The sequence below is a fragment of the Electrona antarctica genome (genome assembly GCF_951216825.1).
Source record: "Electrona antarctica genome assembly, chromosome: 3".
Lineage (NCBI taxonomy): Eukaryota > Metazoa > Chordata > Actinopteri > Myctophiformes > Myctophidae > Electrona > Electrona antarctica.
This window is the reverse complement of record NC_136808.1, coordinates 20692965-20713571: the sequence shown is the minus strand read 5'-3', so window position 1 is coordinate 20713571 and position 20607 is coordinate 20692965. Positions and strand designations below refer to the sequence as shown.

Genomic DNA, 20607 nt, shown 5'->3' with positions numbered 1-20607 from the left:
ATGCTCCCACTCTCAAAACCATGAATGCAACATTTACTAGATGGTGAAAGAAATGCAAATGCCCCCCTTTCCTTTCCATGCAATGATACCCCCAAAGGCAGCATTCGGGAGAATTGCCTTTTCCCGAACTCTCCTGAACTTGAACGCTGCATCAGTCGTACGCAGCATCTCCAGTAGCCAAAGAGAAAATAGCTGATCCGCTATTTTTGGAATTTCGGAATTTCAGCCCTTGCCTCTTCAACACTGTCTGCAGTCTGCACGTCCCTGAGACTAATCAGAATTTGCTGTCAAAATTAACAATGCAAAGCATCACTTGGCCTCAATTCATTTTCATGATCAGCCACGCAAATTGGATGCAGGACTGGCTGTACGGTGCTCCGGTGTTGCTGTGTGCGGTCTGCACGCACGCACGCACGCACGCACGCACGCACGCACACGCACACGCGCACACGCACACGCACACGCACACGCACACACACACACACACACACACACAGATTGCATTTGCTTGCAGTCAGCCTCAGTGGACTGGAGTAATGAGTGTGTCAGGTAGGCAGCAGATAACAGGATGCAGTCTGTTTGCCAGATATCTGAACATATTCATATGTAATGCTGCATCCTACCAGTCCCATTCTAATACATATACCTCCACATATGAACAGTTGTGGAAAAAAGTAGGCTACTCAAATGTTTTACTTGCGTAAAAGTATCAAATACTGAATTGTAGAAATACTCTGTTACCAGTAAAAGTCCGGAAAAGTCTGTACTTAAGTAAAGTATTGGCATCAAAATGTACTCAAAATCTACTCATTATGCAGAATGTCCCATTTCAAGTTTTCAAATGTATAACAATCTTTTGAAAATAGCAGATCTATAAGCTCACAATGTGACACATTGTGACCCTAACCCTAAAGTAGTTTAATAATTAAGTAAAACTACAATATTGGCATCTGAAATGTAGTGGAGTTGAAGTAAAAGCACTGAAAAGTTGACATACTAAGTAACGTACAAATACCTCAAAATTGTACTTAAGTAAATGTACTTATGTACTTTCAAACTCTTCTAATACTGTACGTACGTCCACATACTGTACAGTATGAACGTAGTTATTATGTAATCACTCTTACCAGTCTCACTCTATACCTCCATACATGAACATAATGTAGTCATAATTATGTAATCCTGCATCTAATCACTCTCATCCTATACCTCCACACATGTAAGGCAAGCTCCATGCACGATAACAAGCCATTAGATGTTGTTGAAATATGTGGCAGATGCAGGCTTTATCAGCAGACTAGTTTATTATTTCTGGGTAGCATGCAGAGCAGGCCAGTACCCCAAGGGCCTATCCCTAGTCTCGGAATTAATATTGTGTCTTGTTGTGAGCTCGTTGATCGGCTATTATATTAATGGGGGGACGCCAGGTTGAAAGTGATTAACAAGTTTTAACTTTCCAAACTTTTACTATTTTATTTAAAAGTTAACACAATCTGCACTTATTTGATTTTGGTGGAGCCTCCCTCATCTCGGGTCACCTTTGTGAAAATCCCATCTGAAATAACAATTCCAGTGGAAAACAAATTAGCTTTTTATCTTTCCATCCTCTCATAAATGTGATCCCCTTCTCTTATTCCCCACCTAATTAGTTTCTCTAAAAAAGACTATTCACATTGCTCTCCGCCACCTACTTAAAAAAAGTGTTCTTCCTCTCTGCAGTATACAGGGAGGGAACACATCCGTTCCTGCCCTGTGTAACAACGGGATAAGCGACTCGTATAATAAGAGCTGATCCGTGTTGTGACTGTTCATTTCCTCATTCCACGTCCCCACATTCATTGTAATTACGCCCCAGCCTGTCCCACACTCCCCCACTCCCCCCTCCTCCCCTGTCACAGCTCCTCCCCCCATGATGAAGAGGAGAGCACAGTGTGTCACAGTGTGATGAAGAGCAGGGGGGAGCTGCATTGCTCACTGACAGAGATACACATCTGGAGGTAAATCTATCATAAGACACACATGGATATATGGATGCACACGCACGTGAAAAACAAACACACACACATTAAACTGTAGCCTAATAACGTGATCTATCCACGTGCTATATGGCCTACCATGGAAACTCCCCTCATGCATTGACGGAACCATGAGCGAACAGTTCGGGGCCGGGGCTCTCTCCTACCTGGAGGGGATGGAACAGATGGTGGAGGTGAACAGAACACTTTCCCCCCCTCCCAGTGAGCTGTGGCGTTCCACAAGGAAGCATACTAGGGACTTTACTGTTCCTAATGTAAACGACATGACATCAGCTTGTGACTGCAACTTGTTCCTGTTCGCAGATGACTCGGCACTGCTGGTCTCAGACAGGAACCTGTCTGCACAGAATCTGCACCTGGCTCACGGATAACAAACTATCTTTACACCTGGGAAAAACTGAATCCATTCTTTGTGGAGTGGGTGACAATATTATCACATGAAAAGATGAAGTTACCTACCTAGGCTCCATCCTTGAGGCAAATCTTTCCGGTGATAAAATGGCCACCAACGTAATCAAAAAAGTCAACCAAAGAACAGGATTCTTATACAGGATCTCCTCACTGGTCGACAAAAACACCTCAAAGGCCCCGACAGAGTAGCATCTGGCGATGGGTCTTGTTAGATAAATTCTGATATGTTGTTTACACGTCATGTCAAGTTGGCCACTCCATCATATTCTGTTGGTCAACACAGATAGAACTTTGGGCCCAGACCGTGTTCCATATAGGTCATTCATATTGTCACCTTATTCTCCCATATCATCATTTTACTCTTAGCCTACTGCCTGTTTACTCCGGGTTGTTCCTTTTATCATCATTAATGTCACCATCCACGTGCCTAATCATCTCAGCCCTATATTATCCTTTATATTATTTTATCATATTTATATTATGGGTTTCCTGATGCCATGTTCAGATTTACTGTCTCTATTAGGCTTTCTCCAGTCAAGTTAACTCGTATACTGAAAGGTCTATTTTTGATGTGAGCCTACATGTATTTGACCTTGATGCCTAGTGAGAAAGTAGATAGGAGTGTTTCTCTCTGTCGAAAGTTCACAGTGCAGGGAAAGTTATCAGCAGGCTGCCATAGCAACGCCGGCCTGTGCGCCTTCCCGGCTTGAGGCGACATCAATGATACCAGTCTCATCATCCATGTGCTGGTCCAATGAGCGCCCGACAACCAGCGCCACCGTGGGATATTGCGGATATGAACTATCTCAAGCCAATGAACTTTCAACAACTGACGTCAGATGCACTATTAATGCCAGTAACATACTGTGAAGAGTGGGGTTCAGTTCGGATCCATTTTGGAACCATTTTGAATACTTTAAATTATATGATGTAAATACTATTATCTGAACCATGTATTAAATTTCTCTGTAAATTGACTTTATATCTACTACAAATTCAAGTTAAAACCTGAAACTCCTCTCAGAACTTCATTTCATCTGCCTCCAAATTCTTTTTTAAGGTCTTTCTGTTTTTTATGGTACAGTGACTGGGCTACTCACTCATTTTTAAGGTAAAGACAGCACAGCTTTTGGGTCTCCCTGCTGGGTTATTGAAGGTATTTTAAAACTATTACAATATTCATATTCAAGTATGGATTTTATTTCCATCAATTGGTATCTTCTCACCGGCTTATCAGGTCTGGTCCACAAGATTCGCTACACCACCAAGATATCCATGTACCTGTCTAAATACTTCCTTAATGTCAACGAAGTCCACACCCACAACACCAGAGGGAGTTCAACAAACCATGTGCAACCCAGATTCGCCACAAACAAGGGACTAAATTAATTTCGCTCCTATGCCACCAAAATATGGGACGCCCTACCAACAGTCATTTAGACATGCGAATCCCTTGACTCCTTCAAAATCGCTCTCAAAGGGCACCTACGGACGGCTGCAATTCAAAACTGCCCCCGTGAAATCTGAATCCCCCACCCACCCCCTTTTCCCCTCAATGTATATGTTTTTTCCCCCTTTTTACCTCCTTTATGATGATTTCTTGTTTTTGGCTATATAGAAGTGTATATTTGTAAGTGTTCTGATGAATTGAAAATGGTGGACCCTATTGTAAACAAGTGTAATGCTTTCTGGTGTCGTCCACAGTTAACAGTTTTTGTATTGAGTTATGCTTGAAATGTATACTGTAATTCTGCAAACTGTTAATAAATACTTCAATCAATCAATCCAGATTGGCAGAAGGAGAGTAGCGCCCAGGATTACAGTTTAGGCAATTGGCACCAGTAAAAAAATTGGGTTCCATAAATCGTAGGATAACATTTTTAATAAACTTATAGCCTACTACATACGGTAAGGATAATTACCCAAAAGGCACAGCATGTTTATTTATTAATACAATAAATATATGTTGCATTTACTTTACAGTGTGCATTACAATCTCTTATTCACACATTCACCCACCGATGGCAGACAAATAAAGCATGGAAGACGCCAGCCTACTCATCAGGAGCCCAGAGCCGTCTGGTGTTTTGTAGGGGCGCCTACCTTTGTCTTTGGGTAGGTGAAGCCAAGCACACCACGTCTACCTTTGTCTTTGGGTAGGTGAAGCCAAGCACACCACAACATTATTATTTTGTAGGGGCGCCTACCTTTGTCTTTGGGTAGGTGAAGCCAAGCACACCACGCCTACCTTTGTCTTTGGGTAGGTGAAGCCAAGCACACCACAACATTATTATTTTGTAGGGGCGCCTACCTTTGTCTTTGGGTAGGTGAAGCCAAGCACACCACGCCTACCTTTGTCTTTGGGTAGGTGAAGCCAAGCACACCACGCCTACCTTTGTCTTTGGGTAGGTGAAGCCAAGCACACCACGTCTACCTTTGTCTTTGGGTAGGTGAAGCCAAGCACACCACAACATTATTATTTTGTAGGGGTGCCTACCTTTGTCTTTGGGTAGGTGAAGCCAAGCACACCACGCCTACCTTTGTCTTTGGGTAAGTGAAGCCAAGCACACCACAACATTATTTTGACGACGCCGCGGGCCAAATATGACACACATCGAGTTGGAGTCTTCGGAACGCTGAATGTTTTCAACTGCCATCGGTCCCACCATTCATTTTGGTTCCACCACCGTTTGTTGTAGCTGGGGTCAATGGGATAAACTTGACAGACCAGTCACAGTCTTGCGCTTCACAAAAGGTGTGAAGAGTCGCACTGTTTGGTTTTATGTTGATGTGATGCGTTGTAGGCATGTTACCGGCTATTTTTACTATAAATGCTCTCTCTCTCTCTCTCTCTCTCTCTCTAGGGATCCGCTCGTAATTCCGATGCGCATTATTCCGACAACGTGGCCTCCCGTGTGGTTAGGGTTAGGGACAGGGTTAGTAATGGGGCGAGTCGGACAAACTTGCCATCGGAATGATGCACCATCAGAAAAATGCGTTGTCGGAATAATGACCCCCTCAGACCTCAGCCCTCCACCTTCGCTTCTCGGTAATCCCGGTTCTCCGGGGATGCCCATACTGTAGATCCGAAGTCCCGTTAGCTCGATCATGCGGAAGGGTTGACAAACATGCGCTGCTGGTTGGCGAACATGCGCTAAGGTTGACGAACATGCGCTGCTGGTTGTCGAACATGCGCTGCCCCCGTGCTTGTGGTTATGTTTAGGTTAGAGTTGGAGATAGGGTTAGTAATTTCGGAACAACTGGAAAACAATGACATGGCGCGCGGTTCTCCATACATCTGGCCAGCTCGTCGGTAGTTTTCGTCAGTGAAAGAAGGTAGTCAATGGCCATTTTTCGCCAGCCCGCCAGTATGGTCCTTTAACAAAGTGATGATGCAAATCCATCACCATCATATGATCACCTGCGGTGGGATTCCCCAGGGAGAGTATAGCCCTAAATGGAGACAACATCATTTAAAAATAAGTTCCCATATAATCCCATAGCTTTATTTATTTATTAATATTTATATACAGTGCATGAATACAGAGTAAAATAAATGGGCCTTGCTATCAAAGTGTTCCCATGAACACAGTTAAAAGCAGGCAAGTGGAACTCCCCCGGGAGTCTGCCTTTCTCCTCTATACTCCTCTAAGATGAATTCTAAGTCAGTTTTTACAGTCTGCACTTGTATAAATAACACAATGTTGAAAGAAAAATAAATATATCATTTCATACAATTTGTCCTCCCATTAGCCAGTGTTAAAGCAGCACAATGTAACTTTACTCTTCTACCCCGGATTTCAACCCGGTTTCTTGTGCAAGTGCTGAAATGTTTTCCCATTGAACTACAGTAATAGAGCCTGTCTGCTTGCTCAGGGGATAAATTTAATCTTGAGACCCAGGACAAACGTTTGGTCAGATCCCCCTGTCTTACGTAGCTGAGACATGACCTTTGACACAATCTAAATGTCTCAATCAATCTGATTGCATTAAACAACGTTAAATGACTTTGACACACTGCCACTCATTTGCCAACTAACTTTATTCATGCGCATACCCTCTATACGGCAATGTAGAAAAGCTGTTACAAGTAAAAGTCCGGCGGAATACAACATTTACAAATGTATTAGTATAAAAATGTACTTAAAGTACCAAATACAGAAAGTATACTTACTGTAATATTATGCACAATGTCCCATTTCACAAGTTTTCAAATGTATAAAATGTATACAAATCCGTTGAAAATACCTTGAATATAAGGCTTAAGTGGTTAACGAGTGTCTTGTGCATTGCGTGCATGTGTGCATGTGTGCGCGCGTGCGTGCGTGCGTGCGTGTGTGTGTGTGTGTGCGTGCGTGCGTGCGTGCGTGCGTGCGTGCGTGTGTCAGATGTAAGAGGGGGAGAACAAAGGTAGAGACAACAGCATGGCAGTGGACCATTAATCACGTGCAGAGAGGTTCAATGGATCAACATGATCCATTAATGGCATGTTTACGAATTGCTACTATTGGACAAGTGTTCATTAACCTTGATTTTCAGGCGGGTATTATATTATGACTGCTGTGTGGAAACAAATGGATCAGTCATTTCACAGAGTTATTGTTTCTGGGTTTTGTTTGTTGTTTTTTCTTTGCCTGTAGCAACCGCATGCCATGTTGGGTCGTTCCCATAGAAACTGCAGTTGAATTTAGCTTTGGGCTACGGACAATTGTACAATTGTAATAGTGAGTCTTTGAGTTCTGTTCCTCTAAGAAAGCAAAAGCTTATTGTTTAAAGGCAACGTCATTTAACGTCGTTTAATGCAATCAGACTTTTATGTTTGGATGTATGGGCTGTCAAGGCCAGAAAGTAGTTTGCCACTCAGTGTAGTCAGGGAATATCAGAATAATGTCAAATCTGGGAATACATTTCTTACCAAGAATATTCTTGTTTGTAAAGGTGTCTACTAACATATCCCACATATTGGTTTCTATTCAACCACCCTAGGACAGCTGCTGAAAGTTGTTGTACCATCGACAACTATTATAAGGCAAAATGTTCTAAATTTCATTATGCTTTAAGTAGCATGTGACAAGTCAAACTATGGGGTTTTCATGATTCTGAATCCATTCCAAGCATTAGTTTTGCACGAAAAAGCGTATATCTAGTCTACGTCCAAGCATAGACATGGTAACGCCCCGCCTGCCTCTGATTGGCCCATAAATGGTAAATGGTAAATGGTGCATTTATATAGCGCCTTTATCCAAGGCGCTTTACATAGATTGTGCATTACATTCACCCATTCACACACACATTCATACACCGATTGCAGCGGAAGCCATGCAAGGTACCAACCAGCACATCGGGAGCAATTTGGGGTTCAGTGTCTTGCCCAAGGACACTTCGACATGTAGACAGGAGGAGCCGGGATTCGAACCGCCGACCCATGGATCATTGGACGACCTGCTCTACCTCCTGAGCCACAGCCGCCGGCCCATAGACCGACAGCCGGCCTTAGAGGTTCCTCCGAGGTAGATAGCTATATGCTGGATAGTCTGATGCGAGACTCTTTGGTGGTGTGGTCTGTGGTGGTAAAATTCATATAACACTATGGTATTGATTAATTTAATGTAGCCTACCAGTAGATTAAACGGTTCTTCTCTGACAAATACATTAGAGACTGCCGACCCATGCAAACCTAGGTTATTTCAAACTGTGTGAGTCAACATTAGAATAGAGTCCATGTAAGGCAGGGATGTCAAACTCAAATACAAAATAAAGAAATGGGTACAAGTCGAGGGCCGGACTGTGTTTCAACACACGGGCACAGCGGTCATGAGGATGTCCCAGGCAAACAGCAAAAAAGAAAATGCATTTAAAACAGAAAATGCATTATTATTAAGTTTCCTGTTCTATGATCCTCACCAAGCACTGCTTTCATAGTAAAATGAGAACGTAAATCAAATCAGTTGCATTCATTTCTTATCATAGTCTTCTTAGGTAATATTCTTTCATTACAGCCACACTGTCTCCACACAGAAGACACACAGAGGTTTGCCCTCTGCCTACCACCTGACTTGAAAACCCCCATTTTCAGAGTCCCCCTTTCGTTTAGCCATTTTTGGGGAGAGGGGTAGCTGAAAGTTGACCTCAAGCGATATATACTTTTCACTGCTGATTAATAGTGAAGAGTAGACGCATGCTTGCGCTTGCAGGCCCTCGATATGTGCCAATGCACTCGCAGTTCATTGTCAGACTTGTGGTATTATGGTGGTCCGTGCAATATACCAGAGGGCCAGTTCTAATACTAATTAAATATCATCCCGCGGGCCAAAGATAATTCATTCATGGGCCTGATTTGGCCCCCGGGCCTTGAGTTTGACATGTAAGGAATGACCATCTCTTGTTACTCTCTGTACTCCTGACAGTATAAAAGATGTGTGGGACATGTGTGTAGGAGGCTGGGGAAAGCTCTGGAGGGAGACACTAGTCTCTCTCCGATGTGGTGACATCTACAATAAAATAATGATGTTTGAATTCTGACGGATGAGTCCTGCATCTTCTGAATGACAGCTTGGCACGCACGACAGTAACTTTTATTTGTGTAGAAGAGGCAAACTAATATTATTTATGCCAGTGGTTCCCAAACTCTTTCATGTCAAGGACCTCCAAATTTACACTCATTAGCCTGTGGACCCCCATTAGAAAATATACGCCAGGGACCACCATAAGACAAGATTTGTACGTCTCTAGCAGTGACTCTCAACCATTTTAATTTCAAGGGCCCCCAGTTTGACATGCATAATAATGAGATGACATGTATATGATGTAGGTGGTGTAGCTCTTTATTTATTGATGTAATGTTTGCCTGTATGTAGGCTATTTATTTGTTTGTTCCAGACCATGGACCACAATGAAAATAAGTCGGAAGACAGTATTGTGTATTAATCCTTGACGCTTCCTAGATGAACATGATCTTGCATGACGTCTAAAGTGCTTTACAGAGTCGAACGTAATCAACGCAAGAAGCACTATGCAACGGAGGGTGAGAGAAATTTCTCCCCTTATGTCAGCTCCCTTGTATGATCCGCCGCGATCCGTCAGGTTAGGAATGGACCCCAACCCAACGCAAGCAAGAAGCGGTCCTCGACAAAAGCAGAGCAAAAGTACCCCTGGCAACCTTTGGCAGCGGAGATGGCTTAATTTTCCTCCTCTGGGGGGATTCGGGAGTGGGTGGGAGAGGATGAGAAAGCTAACTGTATCTGTACATGTCTGTATTGTCTATTGTGCACTGTCTATTTGTGTAACTGCACTGTACTGTTTGTAAAGTGTTTCCCTGTGGATGGGACCCCCTCTAAAATGAGATGCTGCATTTAAGGGGCTATCCTTTCAATAAAGTTCTGAGCAAATTCTGCTCGACCCCTCTTTCTTGAAAGAGGATGACAAATCCGCCAGCACATTGAGTTGTAAACATAAACACGATCGGCATGGATATATCACATTGAAAGTTAAACAGGACATGACATCATCGTTCGAAGCACTGCTTTGCAAACTCGTCTGTGATTATCAGGCCTGGACTGGCCACTTGACGTTATGTCCAGTGGGCAGTGGGCCCCCCAATGAATAGGCTTTAATATGTTTTTGGGCCAAATGTTAGCCCTGAATTCCAGCCCTGGTTTTCAGACGAGAACTCTGCAGAATTACAGCGGAGAACAGAGTGTTTCAAGCTTACAAGGCATTGCGGTGTGAGCTTGTAGATTGGCCAGTGGTATATACTTAAATTATGATAATATAGTGTAAAACTCACTCTATACAGTTAACTACATCTCAACTCGTAACAAAAATAAAGTGGCACGTGTATCAGTAGGCCCCTACAGTTTGTACAATCCAATCTGTCATAGCTGCCATCTAGTGGACAAATAATGAATTGCACATTATAGGCACATTATAGACACAAGCCTACAATAGCGACACAACTCACACAGGGACTATGTAAGGAGTCGGACTAAATAACGTTGCGTTTTTTTTTGTGGTTTTGACTCAACTCCGTAAGGCATAAACGGACTAAGTCATTGCCTTAATACAATCAAATCAAATCTGCGTCATACAAAAACATGCATACATTTTAACCTTAAATAAATAAATAAATATATATATATATATATATATATATATATACATATATTCTATATAGATATATATATATTCTACTTAATTTTACACTGTAACAATGAAAGCCTGCATAAATAGAGTTAAATAGAGTTTCACCTCACGTTGACCTTATGTCTGTACTGTGACAATAACTCATTGATTGAGTTGCAGCAGTTAGTCAAGTGTTCAATAATTCCACCGTCCTACTCTGTGTGTACAAACTGAACAGACACGGAAGACGGAGAGAATAGCATTGTGTCCTGAAATTATGCTTGCAAGAATCCTAACAATACCATGATTGGAAACTCAATAAAAACCTAGTTTCTGGAGTTTTTATTAGGCAATGCATGATGAGAAAAATAACGGGTGGATTTAAGAAAGAGGCCACGTACTGTAATACAGTTTCTTATTTTCCCTTTGGGAAAGAAAAGGATGAACTCCCTGGGATTTCTTACCGCTTTATTCATTCATTCATTCAGTCATTCATTCATTCATTCATTCATTCATTCATTTCAAAATCAAACAGCAAAGGGAAACAAACAGAAGGGTGCTGTCATCTGGAGAAGGACACAAATAATGGCTGGCAAGCCCTCTTTTATAGAGGTTCCAGGAGCACTGGCCAGGTGCTCCTGATGCACCTAATGAGGAGTCTCAAGTGGGCCGACGCCCACATGATCTGTGGGAGAAATAGACACATAGGGCAGTACACCATGTACACAGCATAGGCCCTGCAGGCCAGGGCCAGGCCAAGGGGCCGTGACAAGGACACAAACTTTCAGTGGTGGAAAGTAACTATATATTTACTTTAGTACTGTAGCCTACTAATTTCTACAGGCTACTTTTACTTAAAACGTTACTAGTTACCATGTAGATTTTGACTATAATAATAATAATAATTAAAAAAAACATACGACTGAAGTTACATTTATACTTATTTATACATTCCGGCCTTTTGAAAATACCAACACATTGTGAGCTTAATTGTAGATCGGCTATTTTCAAAATATTTTACGTTTGAAAACTTGAAATGAGACATGAAGACGGCGCGTTCTGTATACATAATGTACATGTCCCACCCACCCATTTTGTCCAAACTTTGAGCGAAGTTGCTCAAAGTTTGTTGAACAACGTACAGAGACAAGTTCACGTTCAGTTGAATTAATTACAGTGCAGTTTGCCAAAGAGTATGGCGGGATAAACAACTCTGTGCATTATTTATTTTTCCTCGCATGCAAATGCATTCATTCCCTAGGGCTTCACAAACAGAAATATTTACATGCGTGCTTTTTCCAAGTATCTGTGCAAATCACTTCCTAGACTAATGTAAGCATTGGCTAAATAATTATGCATATCGTTGCTGTCGGGCAGAAACACAATCATATAGCCACAACATATTTTTTGTTATGGTTCATCAAATAATTGTTTGGAGTTAAAAAAGGAAGGATAATATTTGCCACTGATATGTAGGCCTACCCTACTGTATAGTGGAGTAGAAGTATAAAGTATGCTGTACAGCAGAAACAGGAAATACTCAAGTAAAGTTACTAATATATATATATATATATATATATATATTTTTTCTAATACAGTAGGTTACCAGAGTAGGCTACCGTATGTACTGTTCATTCACTTTTCATCACTGGATTACAGATGGGGAGAATTAAATTAACAAAACAGCGTGCTTGAACAATAGCATGCAAAGTGATATGGAAGTCAGACCTGCATTGTGTCAGACAATCATCTTAATATAATATGCATAGAGTCCACCTCTTATAGTCTAAAATGTAATCTCTTCCACGGTGTATTAAAAGGGCCGGGATAAAGGAAAATATGTTTAATAGAAATCCAATTTGATATGCGTCTTGGCAGGGATAAAGCTAATGACAAAGGAGATAAGTAATTTAGTGCCACCCGTGTCGAGAGAGATATCAGCATAATGGCGGAGGAGGAGAATGTTAGCTAAAAACTGGGGGAACGGGCTAAGCTTTTAAAGCCTCCGTGGTAATTATTTCAAACTTAATGTATGACATTGATTTGTCACATACACAACTCCTAGGAAAACTTTGGGCACATTCCCATCGCAATGTCTTCTAATAGCTGATTCATTGACTTGTCATGTGGATGTTATGTTTCCTCTAATTTCTTCTCAAAAATCAAACAATTTCAGAGCATACCTCATCTAGTCTACTGTCTTCTAATAGCTGATTCATGTGTCATTATGTGGATATGTTTCCTCTAACTTAATTAGCCCTAGGACACAGGTGAGTTTCACCCGGACAATTATATTTTTGTAATTTTCACAATGTTGCTGATACCTTCATGATGCTCAGTAACATCTTAGAAGGTAGGTTTGTTTCCCTGCCCACATCCTTGGTTTGTTCTGCAGGCAGGTGTTCAGGTGAATTTCAACCATATATACTGTATATATATATAATTTATTTATTAAATTATTACACACCAGATTTCGCCACCCTATTATAGTGCCTAAGATATACTTAAGATTAGCATAGTGAGAGGGTGCCTTTGTTACATGCATGTTGTGTGCATGTCCCAACTGTGTGCGTGCGTGCGTGCGTGCGTGCGTGCGTGCGTGCGTGCGTGCGTGCGTGCGTGCGTGCGTGCGTACACGCGGTTGTTTACATAAAACAATTACAAAATGATAATAATTTGATGAATTGTATGGACCCATAACTGGCTAAAATAACCTCAACAAGTACAGTACTTGAGTAAATGTACTTTACACCACTGGGTGTAAGAATCTTAACAATAACATAAACTCAATAAAACCTATATATATATATATTTATAATCGGGCAATGCATCAGCAGAAGGAAAGGGTGGATTTAAGAAAGAGGCCACGTATAATTCAGGTTGTGATTTTACCTTTGGGGAAAGAACAGGATAAACTCCCTGGGATTTCTCACCGCTTTTTTTCACCAGTTAAAGTTTGCCCAGCAATCGACCCAGTGCTACGCGCTGACATGCAGCTTCCTCCCAAGAATGATTACCTGCCCAGAATAGAGGACCTACTTACTAAACACTTTCCCACACCCAGTGGTGTTGCGTGTAAAGTACATTTATTCAAGTACTGTACTTAAGTAGACATTTTTCTCCTTTACTGGAGCATTTCCAATTTGCAATACGCCTACTTGTACTTGTACTACATTGCATCTTTTACTACATTATGTGAAAACTATTTTACAAAATGTACTGTATAGGACCCCAAATCACACCTTAGAAAGCATGAGTGTCTATTTCGAACAAAGTGTTTTTTTGACTGGGGGGTCATATTTTGACAGCAGGAATTGCCTGTGATAATTTGATAATTTGTGATAATTTGATATGCTATTTTCAAATGGCCGAAATGTATAGTGCTGAAGTGTTTACTGTACGTTTTATAATAAAACAATACAATACAATTTACAACTAGTTACTTTGTAGATGTTGTAAGGTTTCAACTAATTGTAGTGGAGTAAAAGTATATTAGCCTCTGAGATGTAGGCCTAGAGTATAGAACTATACACTGAAAAATGGAAATACTCCTGTAAATAAAAATAACTCAAAACTGTACTTACAGTAAGTACAGTTGAGTAGCCTACTTGAGTAAATGTACTTTACACCACTGATGTTTTTGTCACGGAGCAAAGTGTTGATGAAGAGACTATAGTTAAGATGATCTGAATTGAGCTGCTCAAATGATAGCTTGATAGCTTTGTTTGTTTGTTTTCCTTCTGATTTGTTTTGTTCAGATTGCATAAATCCAACATAAAACCTTCTAAGCCGAGCTTTGCACTGAGGCTTAGAAGCGGCTGTCATTTCACAAGGAAACAAACAAGCAAAACACCACTTAAGCCTATAGGAGGAACACCATATTTAAAGTGGTTATTAATTAATGTATGGTTGCAGATATTATTAAAACAAAATATACGATTTTTGTCATCTAAATTGTATTTTGGCGGGCTGTGATGGCGTCGTAATGGCTGATTTTACTCTTGCTTGCATGCTGACAATAGCCGATCTACAAGCTCACATGCGTCACAGCAAGTTGTGAGCTTGTAGAGCTGCTATTTTCATTTTAGTCTAGTTTTTAATGTAGCTGTATTTCAAGGTGAGCTGAACTAGATGGGCCTCAAGTGGGCTTGTCCACGGGCACCATGGTATACCATCTATATTTTGTGCCACCCCTTACCCCTTATCCCTAAAATTATTTGCAATTTTTCACTATTTTGAAAAACCTTTGAAAATAGTTCAAATAGCCGATCTTCAAGCTCACAACATGTTGATGAAGATCGGCTAGTAAAAAAGGCAAAGAGGTTTAGGGGTAAGGCACTGACGAAAATAGGACCCTAAGTGTACGTAATTTATCTCAAATGTAGTCTTAGTAGATTTAGTCATCATAGCTTAGTTTTTATTTAGTTTTTCAGTGAAAAAACATACAGCAGTCGACAAACATTTTTCATCGTACAAAATCAAGACTGCTACTATCATTGGCTGGGAAGACGAGGAAGCACAGAGCATAGTGAGACCCATAATGTGACACTGGTTTCTCCAAAAAATGGCCTTTACGGGTCTGTACCCAGTGGCTCTGAGAGCATGGAACGTAATGGACCCTTAAAGTTCTGTAACTCTGAGAGTGCACAAACCTGAAATGGTCAGTTTTGTTCCATTTGTATAGTAAATCAAATTCACTTCAGCTCCGTGGCCTAACCGACTGATGCACATCGATCAGGCTCCTTGAAAAAATAAAATAAAGTAGTTCAGAATAATTGCTTTACATTACATAAATTCAGCATACAACTTTCAAAGCCTAGCATTGAAGGTTAAAGCAATGTTTTCAGCTAGTTTCAAAGCTCAAGGCTTTGAAAATAGCCGATCAGCTTTAATGGGCCGAGGACAGACTGACTTCTAGCATCTCACATTGACTAAATCATTACATTTCCCACCACTTTCATAAGCCATTCTAATACCAGCAGAAAAGTGATTGTTCTTCACTTGTTCACTTGTAGGAAAAGTCAAGCAAGCTTTATAAAAAAATATGAAGTCTTTCCAACACTTTGGAGTAAAATGTGGTGTAAAGTAGTTGAATACATTTACTCATGTACTGTACTTCAGTACAATTTTGAGGTATTTGCATTTTGTAGCCTACAGTACTTTTTTTTTAAATTTCCAGTACTTACTTCTACTCCACTACATCTCAGAGGAAAATATTGTACTTTTGCTCAACTACAATAATGTGAAAACTTTTGTTACTATTTGTTTATCATTACAAAGCATGCATACTTCAGCCTAGAGGCTTATGCGGTTTACTTTGGCTATTTTGCGTTGTGACACGTTGTGAGCTGCATCTGCTATTTTCTATATATGTTTTAAATACATTTGAAAACTTGAAATGGGACATTCTGTATAATGAGTACTTTTACATTTGGTACTGTACATTTTGCCACTACTTTTGTACTTTTACTAAGGTAGCCTACATTTTGCGAACTTTTACTTGTGTAAAAATACTTGAGTATTTCGATATTGCAGTATTGATACTTTTACTTAAGTAAAACATTTGAGTACTTTTTCCACCACTGCTGGTGTGGAGCCATTAGCCTCCACACTCAAATCTGACCCTTATATGCTGTGCTGTTCTGTGGATCCCTGACCCATGCCTCACTGCAACATTTACTGAAGCAATGTTACACTCAAGTGTCTACTTTACCATCATTATTGTCACCAGTGATGCAGTCAGGAACGAGTCCCGCAAGCATCACTGAGGCAATATTAACAGTAAAGCGCACCCTTGAGTGTAATATTGCGATTATACAATACAATTTACCATCAAACTAAAACAAATAAAATTTATTCATACGGGGCACATTCACACTCAAAATAGCCTCGGTACCCAGGCTTTTATTGTCGTTCGCATTAGGCTCAAAAATGAAAGTCTGGGGAAACGCATTGGAAAATCTGACATAGGAAGCCCACTTTATTGGATTTTGCTAACCAATAACAAGAGGTGCGTCGCTCCAAATTTGGTGTTCTCTGCTCTTTGCTACCGGGGAGGGGAGTGGAGGAGGGGGGCCCCTCTAGACCAGAAATCATACAGGCTGGGCCAGGCTACACTCAAAATAACAACAATTTTTAGTTAGTTTAGCCATATTTTAGTCATCTGAAATGTTTTAGTGTTAGTCTATTAAATATAAGATTTGTAAAATGTATTTTGGTGGGTCTTGATGGCGTCGTAATGACTGATTTTACACTTGGTTGCATGATGAAAATAGACGATCTACAGACTCACAGCGCTATAACAGGCCCATGTGAAAAATGAAGGCCAGAGGTTCTGCGCTGGAATCCAGGAAGTGTTATGTGCACAGTTTCACTGTGGGCAAGCCATCAGTGCTGCAGTAGGCTAGCTGTTCACAGAAGGAAGCACAGACGCACGCACGCGCACACACACCCACACCCACACGCACACACACACACACACAGTGACTGACAGTGTGTGTTGGTAGTCCATGAATAATATGATAAGCTTCTCCCCAAAGTTTGTAACCATCCTGGACTTTAATTTTGGGCTCCAGTGGTCTGAACTCCAGCCTGTGACCCGATGTCTCTTGTTTCTCAGTGCTTAACTCAAGATCGGTCCACGGCTCCCATCTCAAGAGATACTCTTCAAAATATTATAGTCCTTATTCCACCTTATGCTCTAATTCTCCATGTATCTTTTAACTGCATTGACGGGCCTGCATGCACATTAAGCATTTCTCCCATGTTACTTGTAATATGATGTGACAACAAAGTTGATTCTGAAAAGTTACCTTTTTAGTATATTTACTTGAGTACTGTACTTAATCAGTATGAATTTGTCAGTTAAAACAAAAAAGTTACATTTTGTAAATGGTAAATGGTGGATTTATATATTATCACATTCACCCATTCTCACAAACAAGTGTGCACACGCGCACGCGCGCACGCACACACGCACACATGCACGCACGAACGCATGCACGCACGCACACCGAACTAGGAACAATGTTAAATCCCCGTAATTTCAAGGCTGCTCAACAGCAACGCTCGGTGGCTGCAGCTGTTGGTGCACATGGACAAATAATGGACACACAAAATCATGCTGATATAGAAAAATCACACCCGTGTGAACTGAGTGGTGTAAGGTATTATATAGCCTGATCAGCTGTGGTCTGACGTAATGAAATCACACCCGTGTGAACTGAGTGACCATAGCAACCATGCAATGTTTTTTGGTACGAACAAACACGTGGACACGTAAACTAACAAAGCCAGTTTGTTAGAGTGGTTTACACCACTCAAAAATAGACACACATGGTCAAATGTTGGAGTGGTATGCACCACTCAAAAAAAAAAAGTTGGGAACCACTGCATTAGAGATGCAATGTGAAAACTATCCTGCTCACTGGCCAAACCACCGTCAGTCCTTCCCAAATGACTCCATTTTTGAACAAAATGATCACACTGATTATGTCATACTGATGATGTCATAGAATGTCTGGCAGAGATATGCACTCCACTGGGCACTCCTTTCTAGATATGCCTGTGGGAGCAGCTTTTTCTGTTCTTGCAATCATCTCATCTAACTGAATGATGCCTGGATCAGAGCACGCTGACCGTACGGAGGATGGATTGTCCATCCCGAGGCACAGGGTTCTGGTGACGGGTGCCACAGGCCTGCTGGGCCGGGCCGTCTACAAAGAGTTCCACAACAACAAAGACTGGCACGCCCTGGGGACGGGCCACCGCCGTGCCCGACCACGCTTCCTCCGCTGTGACTTGCTGGACGAGGACGCGGTCAAAGCCGTCATCCGGGACTTCCGTCCAGACGTGATCGTCCACTGCGCGGCGGAGCGTAGACCGCACGTGGTGGAACGGAACGCGGAGGCGGCCGTCGACCTCAACGTCAAAGCCACGGCGACGCTGGCCAAGGAGGCGGCGGCGTCCAAGCCCGGGGCGTTTCTGATCTACATCAGCACTGACTACGTGTTCGACGGCCGCGACCCGCCGTATGGAGAGGACGACACGCCCGAGCCGCTCAACCTGTACGGAAAGAGCAAGCTGGACGGCGAGCGGGAGGCGCTGCGCCACTGCCCCGCCGTCGCCATCCTTCGTGTGCCCGTCCTCTACGGAGAGGTGGAGCACGTGGAGGAGAGCGCCGTGACGGCGCTGTGGGATCAGGTCCAAGAGGGGGCAGCAGGGAGCTGCATGCTGGACCACTGCCAGCAGAGGTTCCCCACGGAAGTCAGAGACGTGGCGGTCGTCTGCCGGGCGCTGGCCGAGCGGCAGAGGCAAGATCCCTCCTCCGTCCGCGGGATCTTCCACTACTCGGCCAAAGAGCAGATGACCAAGTACGAGATGGCCGTGGCCATCGCCCAGGCGTTCCACTTGCCGGCCAGTCACCTCATGCCGCTGACGGAGCAGCCGGCAGGCGCCGGAGCCCGCCGGCCGCTCAACGCCCAGTTGGCGTGCTGCCGGCTGCGGCAGCTCGGGCTGGACGTGCAGCCTCGGCCTTTCCGCACCGCCATCACTGACTGCCTCTGGCCTTTCCTCCCAGACAAGCGCTGGAGGCAGACAGTCTTCTTCTGACAGGGAGAGAGAAGGAGTCAGGGGTGTGGAGGAAGGACAGACAGAGAGGTTAGACAAGGGCTACTGTATACTCATGGTTTCATAATATATATACATATTTCATATGTAAACATTCATCTGTATAATTATTTCAGTTGGTAGGCCTATTGGTTGTTGTTAATGCTTTTATTTTTAAGGTTTAGCACAAATCGGGCACACAGGTGAGCTAGAAAAGTTTTGTTAATTCAACTTTCAGCATGATCACAGGTTTTAAAAGACAGGTGCCATTAAAAACACTGAATTATTTTGCCGATCACAAATATAAAACTTCAAATCTAAAATGCAATAGCCTATCTAAAAATCCAAATGGTGTAAAACTCTAAAATCCACTATCATTTAAAAGTCCACACATATATGGGATTGGTGATTTTCTGTATCTCTCAGTTCTGCATGATTGGGTGTCCAGGTCGTCTCCATTTCTAGTTTGACGTCCAGAGATCTCTTTTCTGAGGGGAGGTAGCCAGTTCCTGAAGTTAGATTTGAACAGCTTCCTGGCGAAGTCGAGGCATAGGTGGGTGCGCCTCTTTGCTAGGGTGCACAATGTGAGGGTGCGGAGAGCTCCTGTGTATCCAGAGTACCTCCGGCCAAGAATGATTTTGCAAGCCCGTTTTTGGACTCTTTCCAGACTTTTAGTCTGGCTGGCAGTCAAGGAACTGTGCCAGACTGGGGCTGCATATTCCAGCACCGGGCGCACGTAGCCTGTGTAGATTGAAACCAATTCAAGGTCTTGGACCCCAAATTTCTTCAGGCGACATAGGACAAAGAGCTTTCTATTGGCTGAGGTCAACATATGGTCTACCTGGCTGTCCCATTTCAAGTTTGCTTGAATGGTGACCCCCAGAACCTTTACTGAGTCACACACTTCTAGTATGTTTTGGTCAATGGAGAGTGTTGGGAGGGCCGGTTTCTGTCTCATGCCAGTGACATGTATGACTTTGCATTTTCTTGGATTCAGTTTCATTTTGTGCTCGTTTACCCAGATGTCCAGACCATTCAGGGTCTTTTGGAGGGTGCAGGGAACCTTGGGCTTCCACGACTGGGCCATGGTCATATCATCCACATATTTCCAGTGGTGTGTTCCATCCCGGAGGGCGCTGTTGATCAGTGCTAGGAAGATGATAGGCCCTAATACGGTTCCCTGTGTGACTCCACATGTGGGGTATTCCCAATCAGACAGGTGTCCTTGGTAGCGCACTTTTTGTTGCCGATCAGTCATGAAGCTGCAAATCCATGGAATCAGACCTGGTCTCACTCCTAAATCAAGGAGACACTGCACTGCCACTGTGTGGTCTACAGCATCGAAGGCCTTGGCAAAGTCTGTTGTAATTACTGTGCACACTGAGCCAGCAACATCACTGGACCTATAAACAATCTAGTCCATTAAACTGAC

The 20607-nt window shown here is 42.5% G+C and overlaps 1 protein-coding gene across 1 annotated transcript; it reads left to right on the top strand.

Annotated features, from left to right (window-relative positions):
• Positions 1–18182: 18182 nt before the first annotated feature.
• On the top strand, positions 18183–19178 carry LOC306919689 (methionine adenosyltransferase 2 subunit beta-like; the record flags this gene model as incomplete). Its single annotated transcript, XM_079496243.1, has 1 exon — positions 18183–19178. The coding sequence occupies one exon, from the start codon at positions 18183–18185 to the stop codon at positions 19176–19178; it is 996 nt and encodes a 331-aa protein (XP_079352369.1).
• Positions 19179–20607: the final 1429 nt, after the last annotated feature.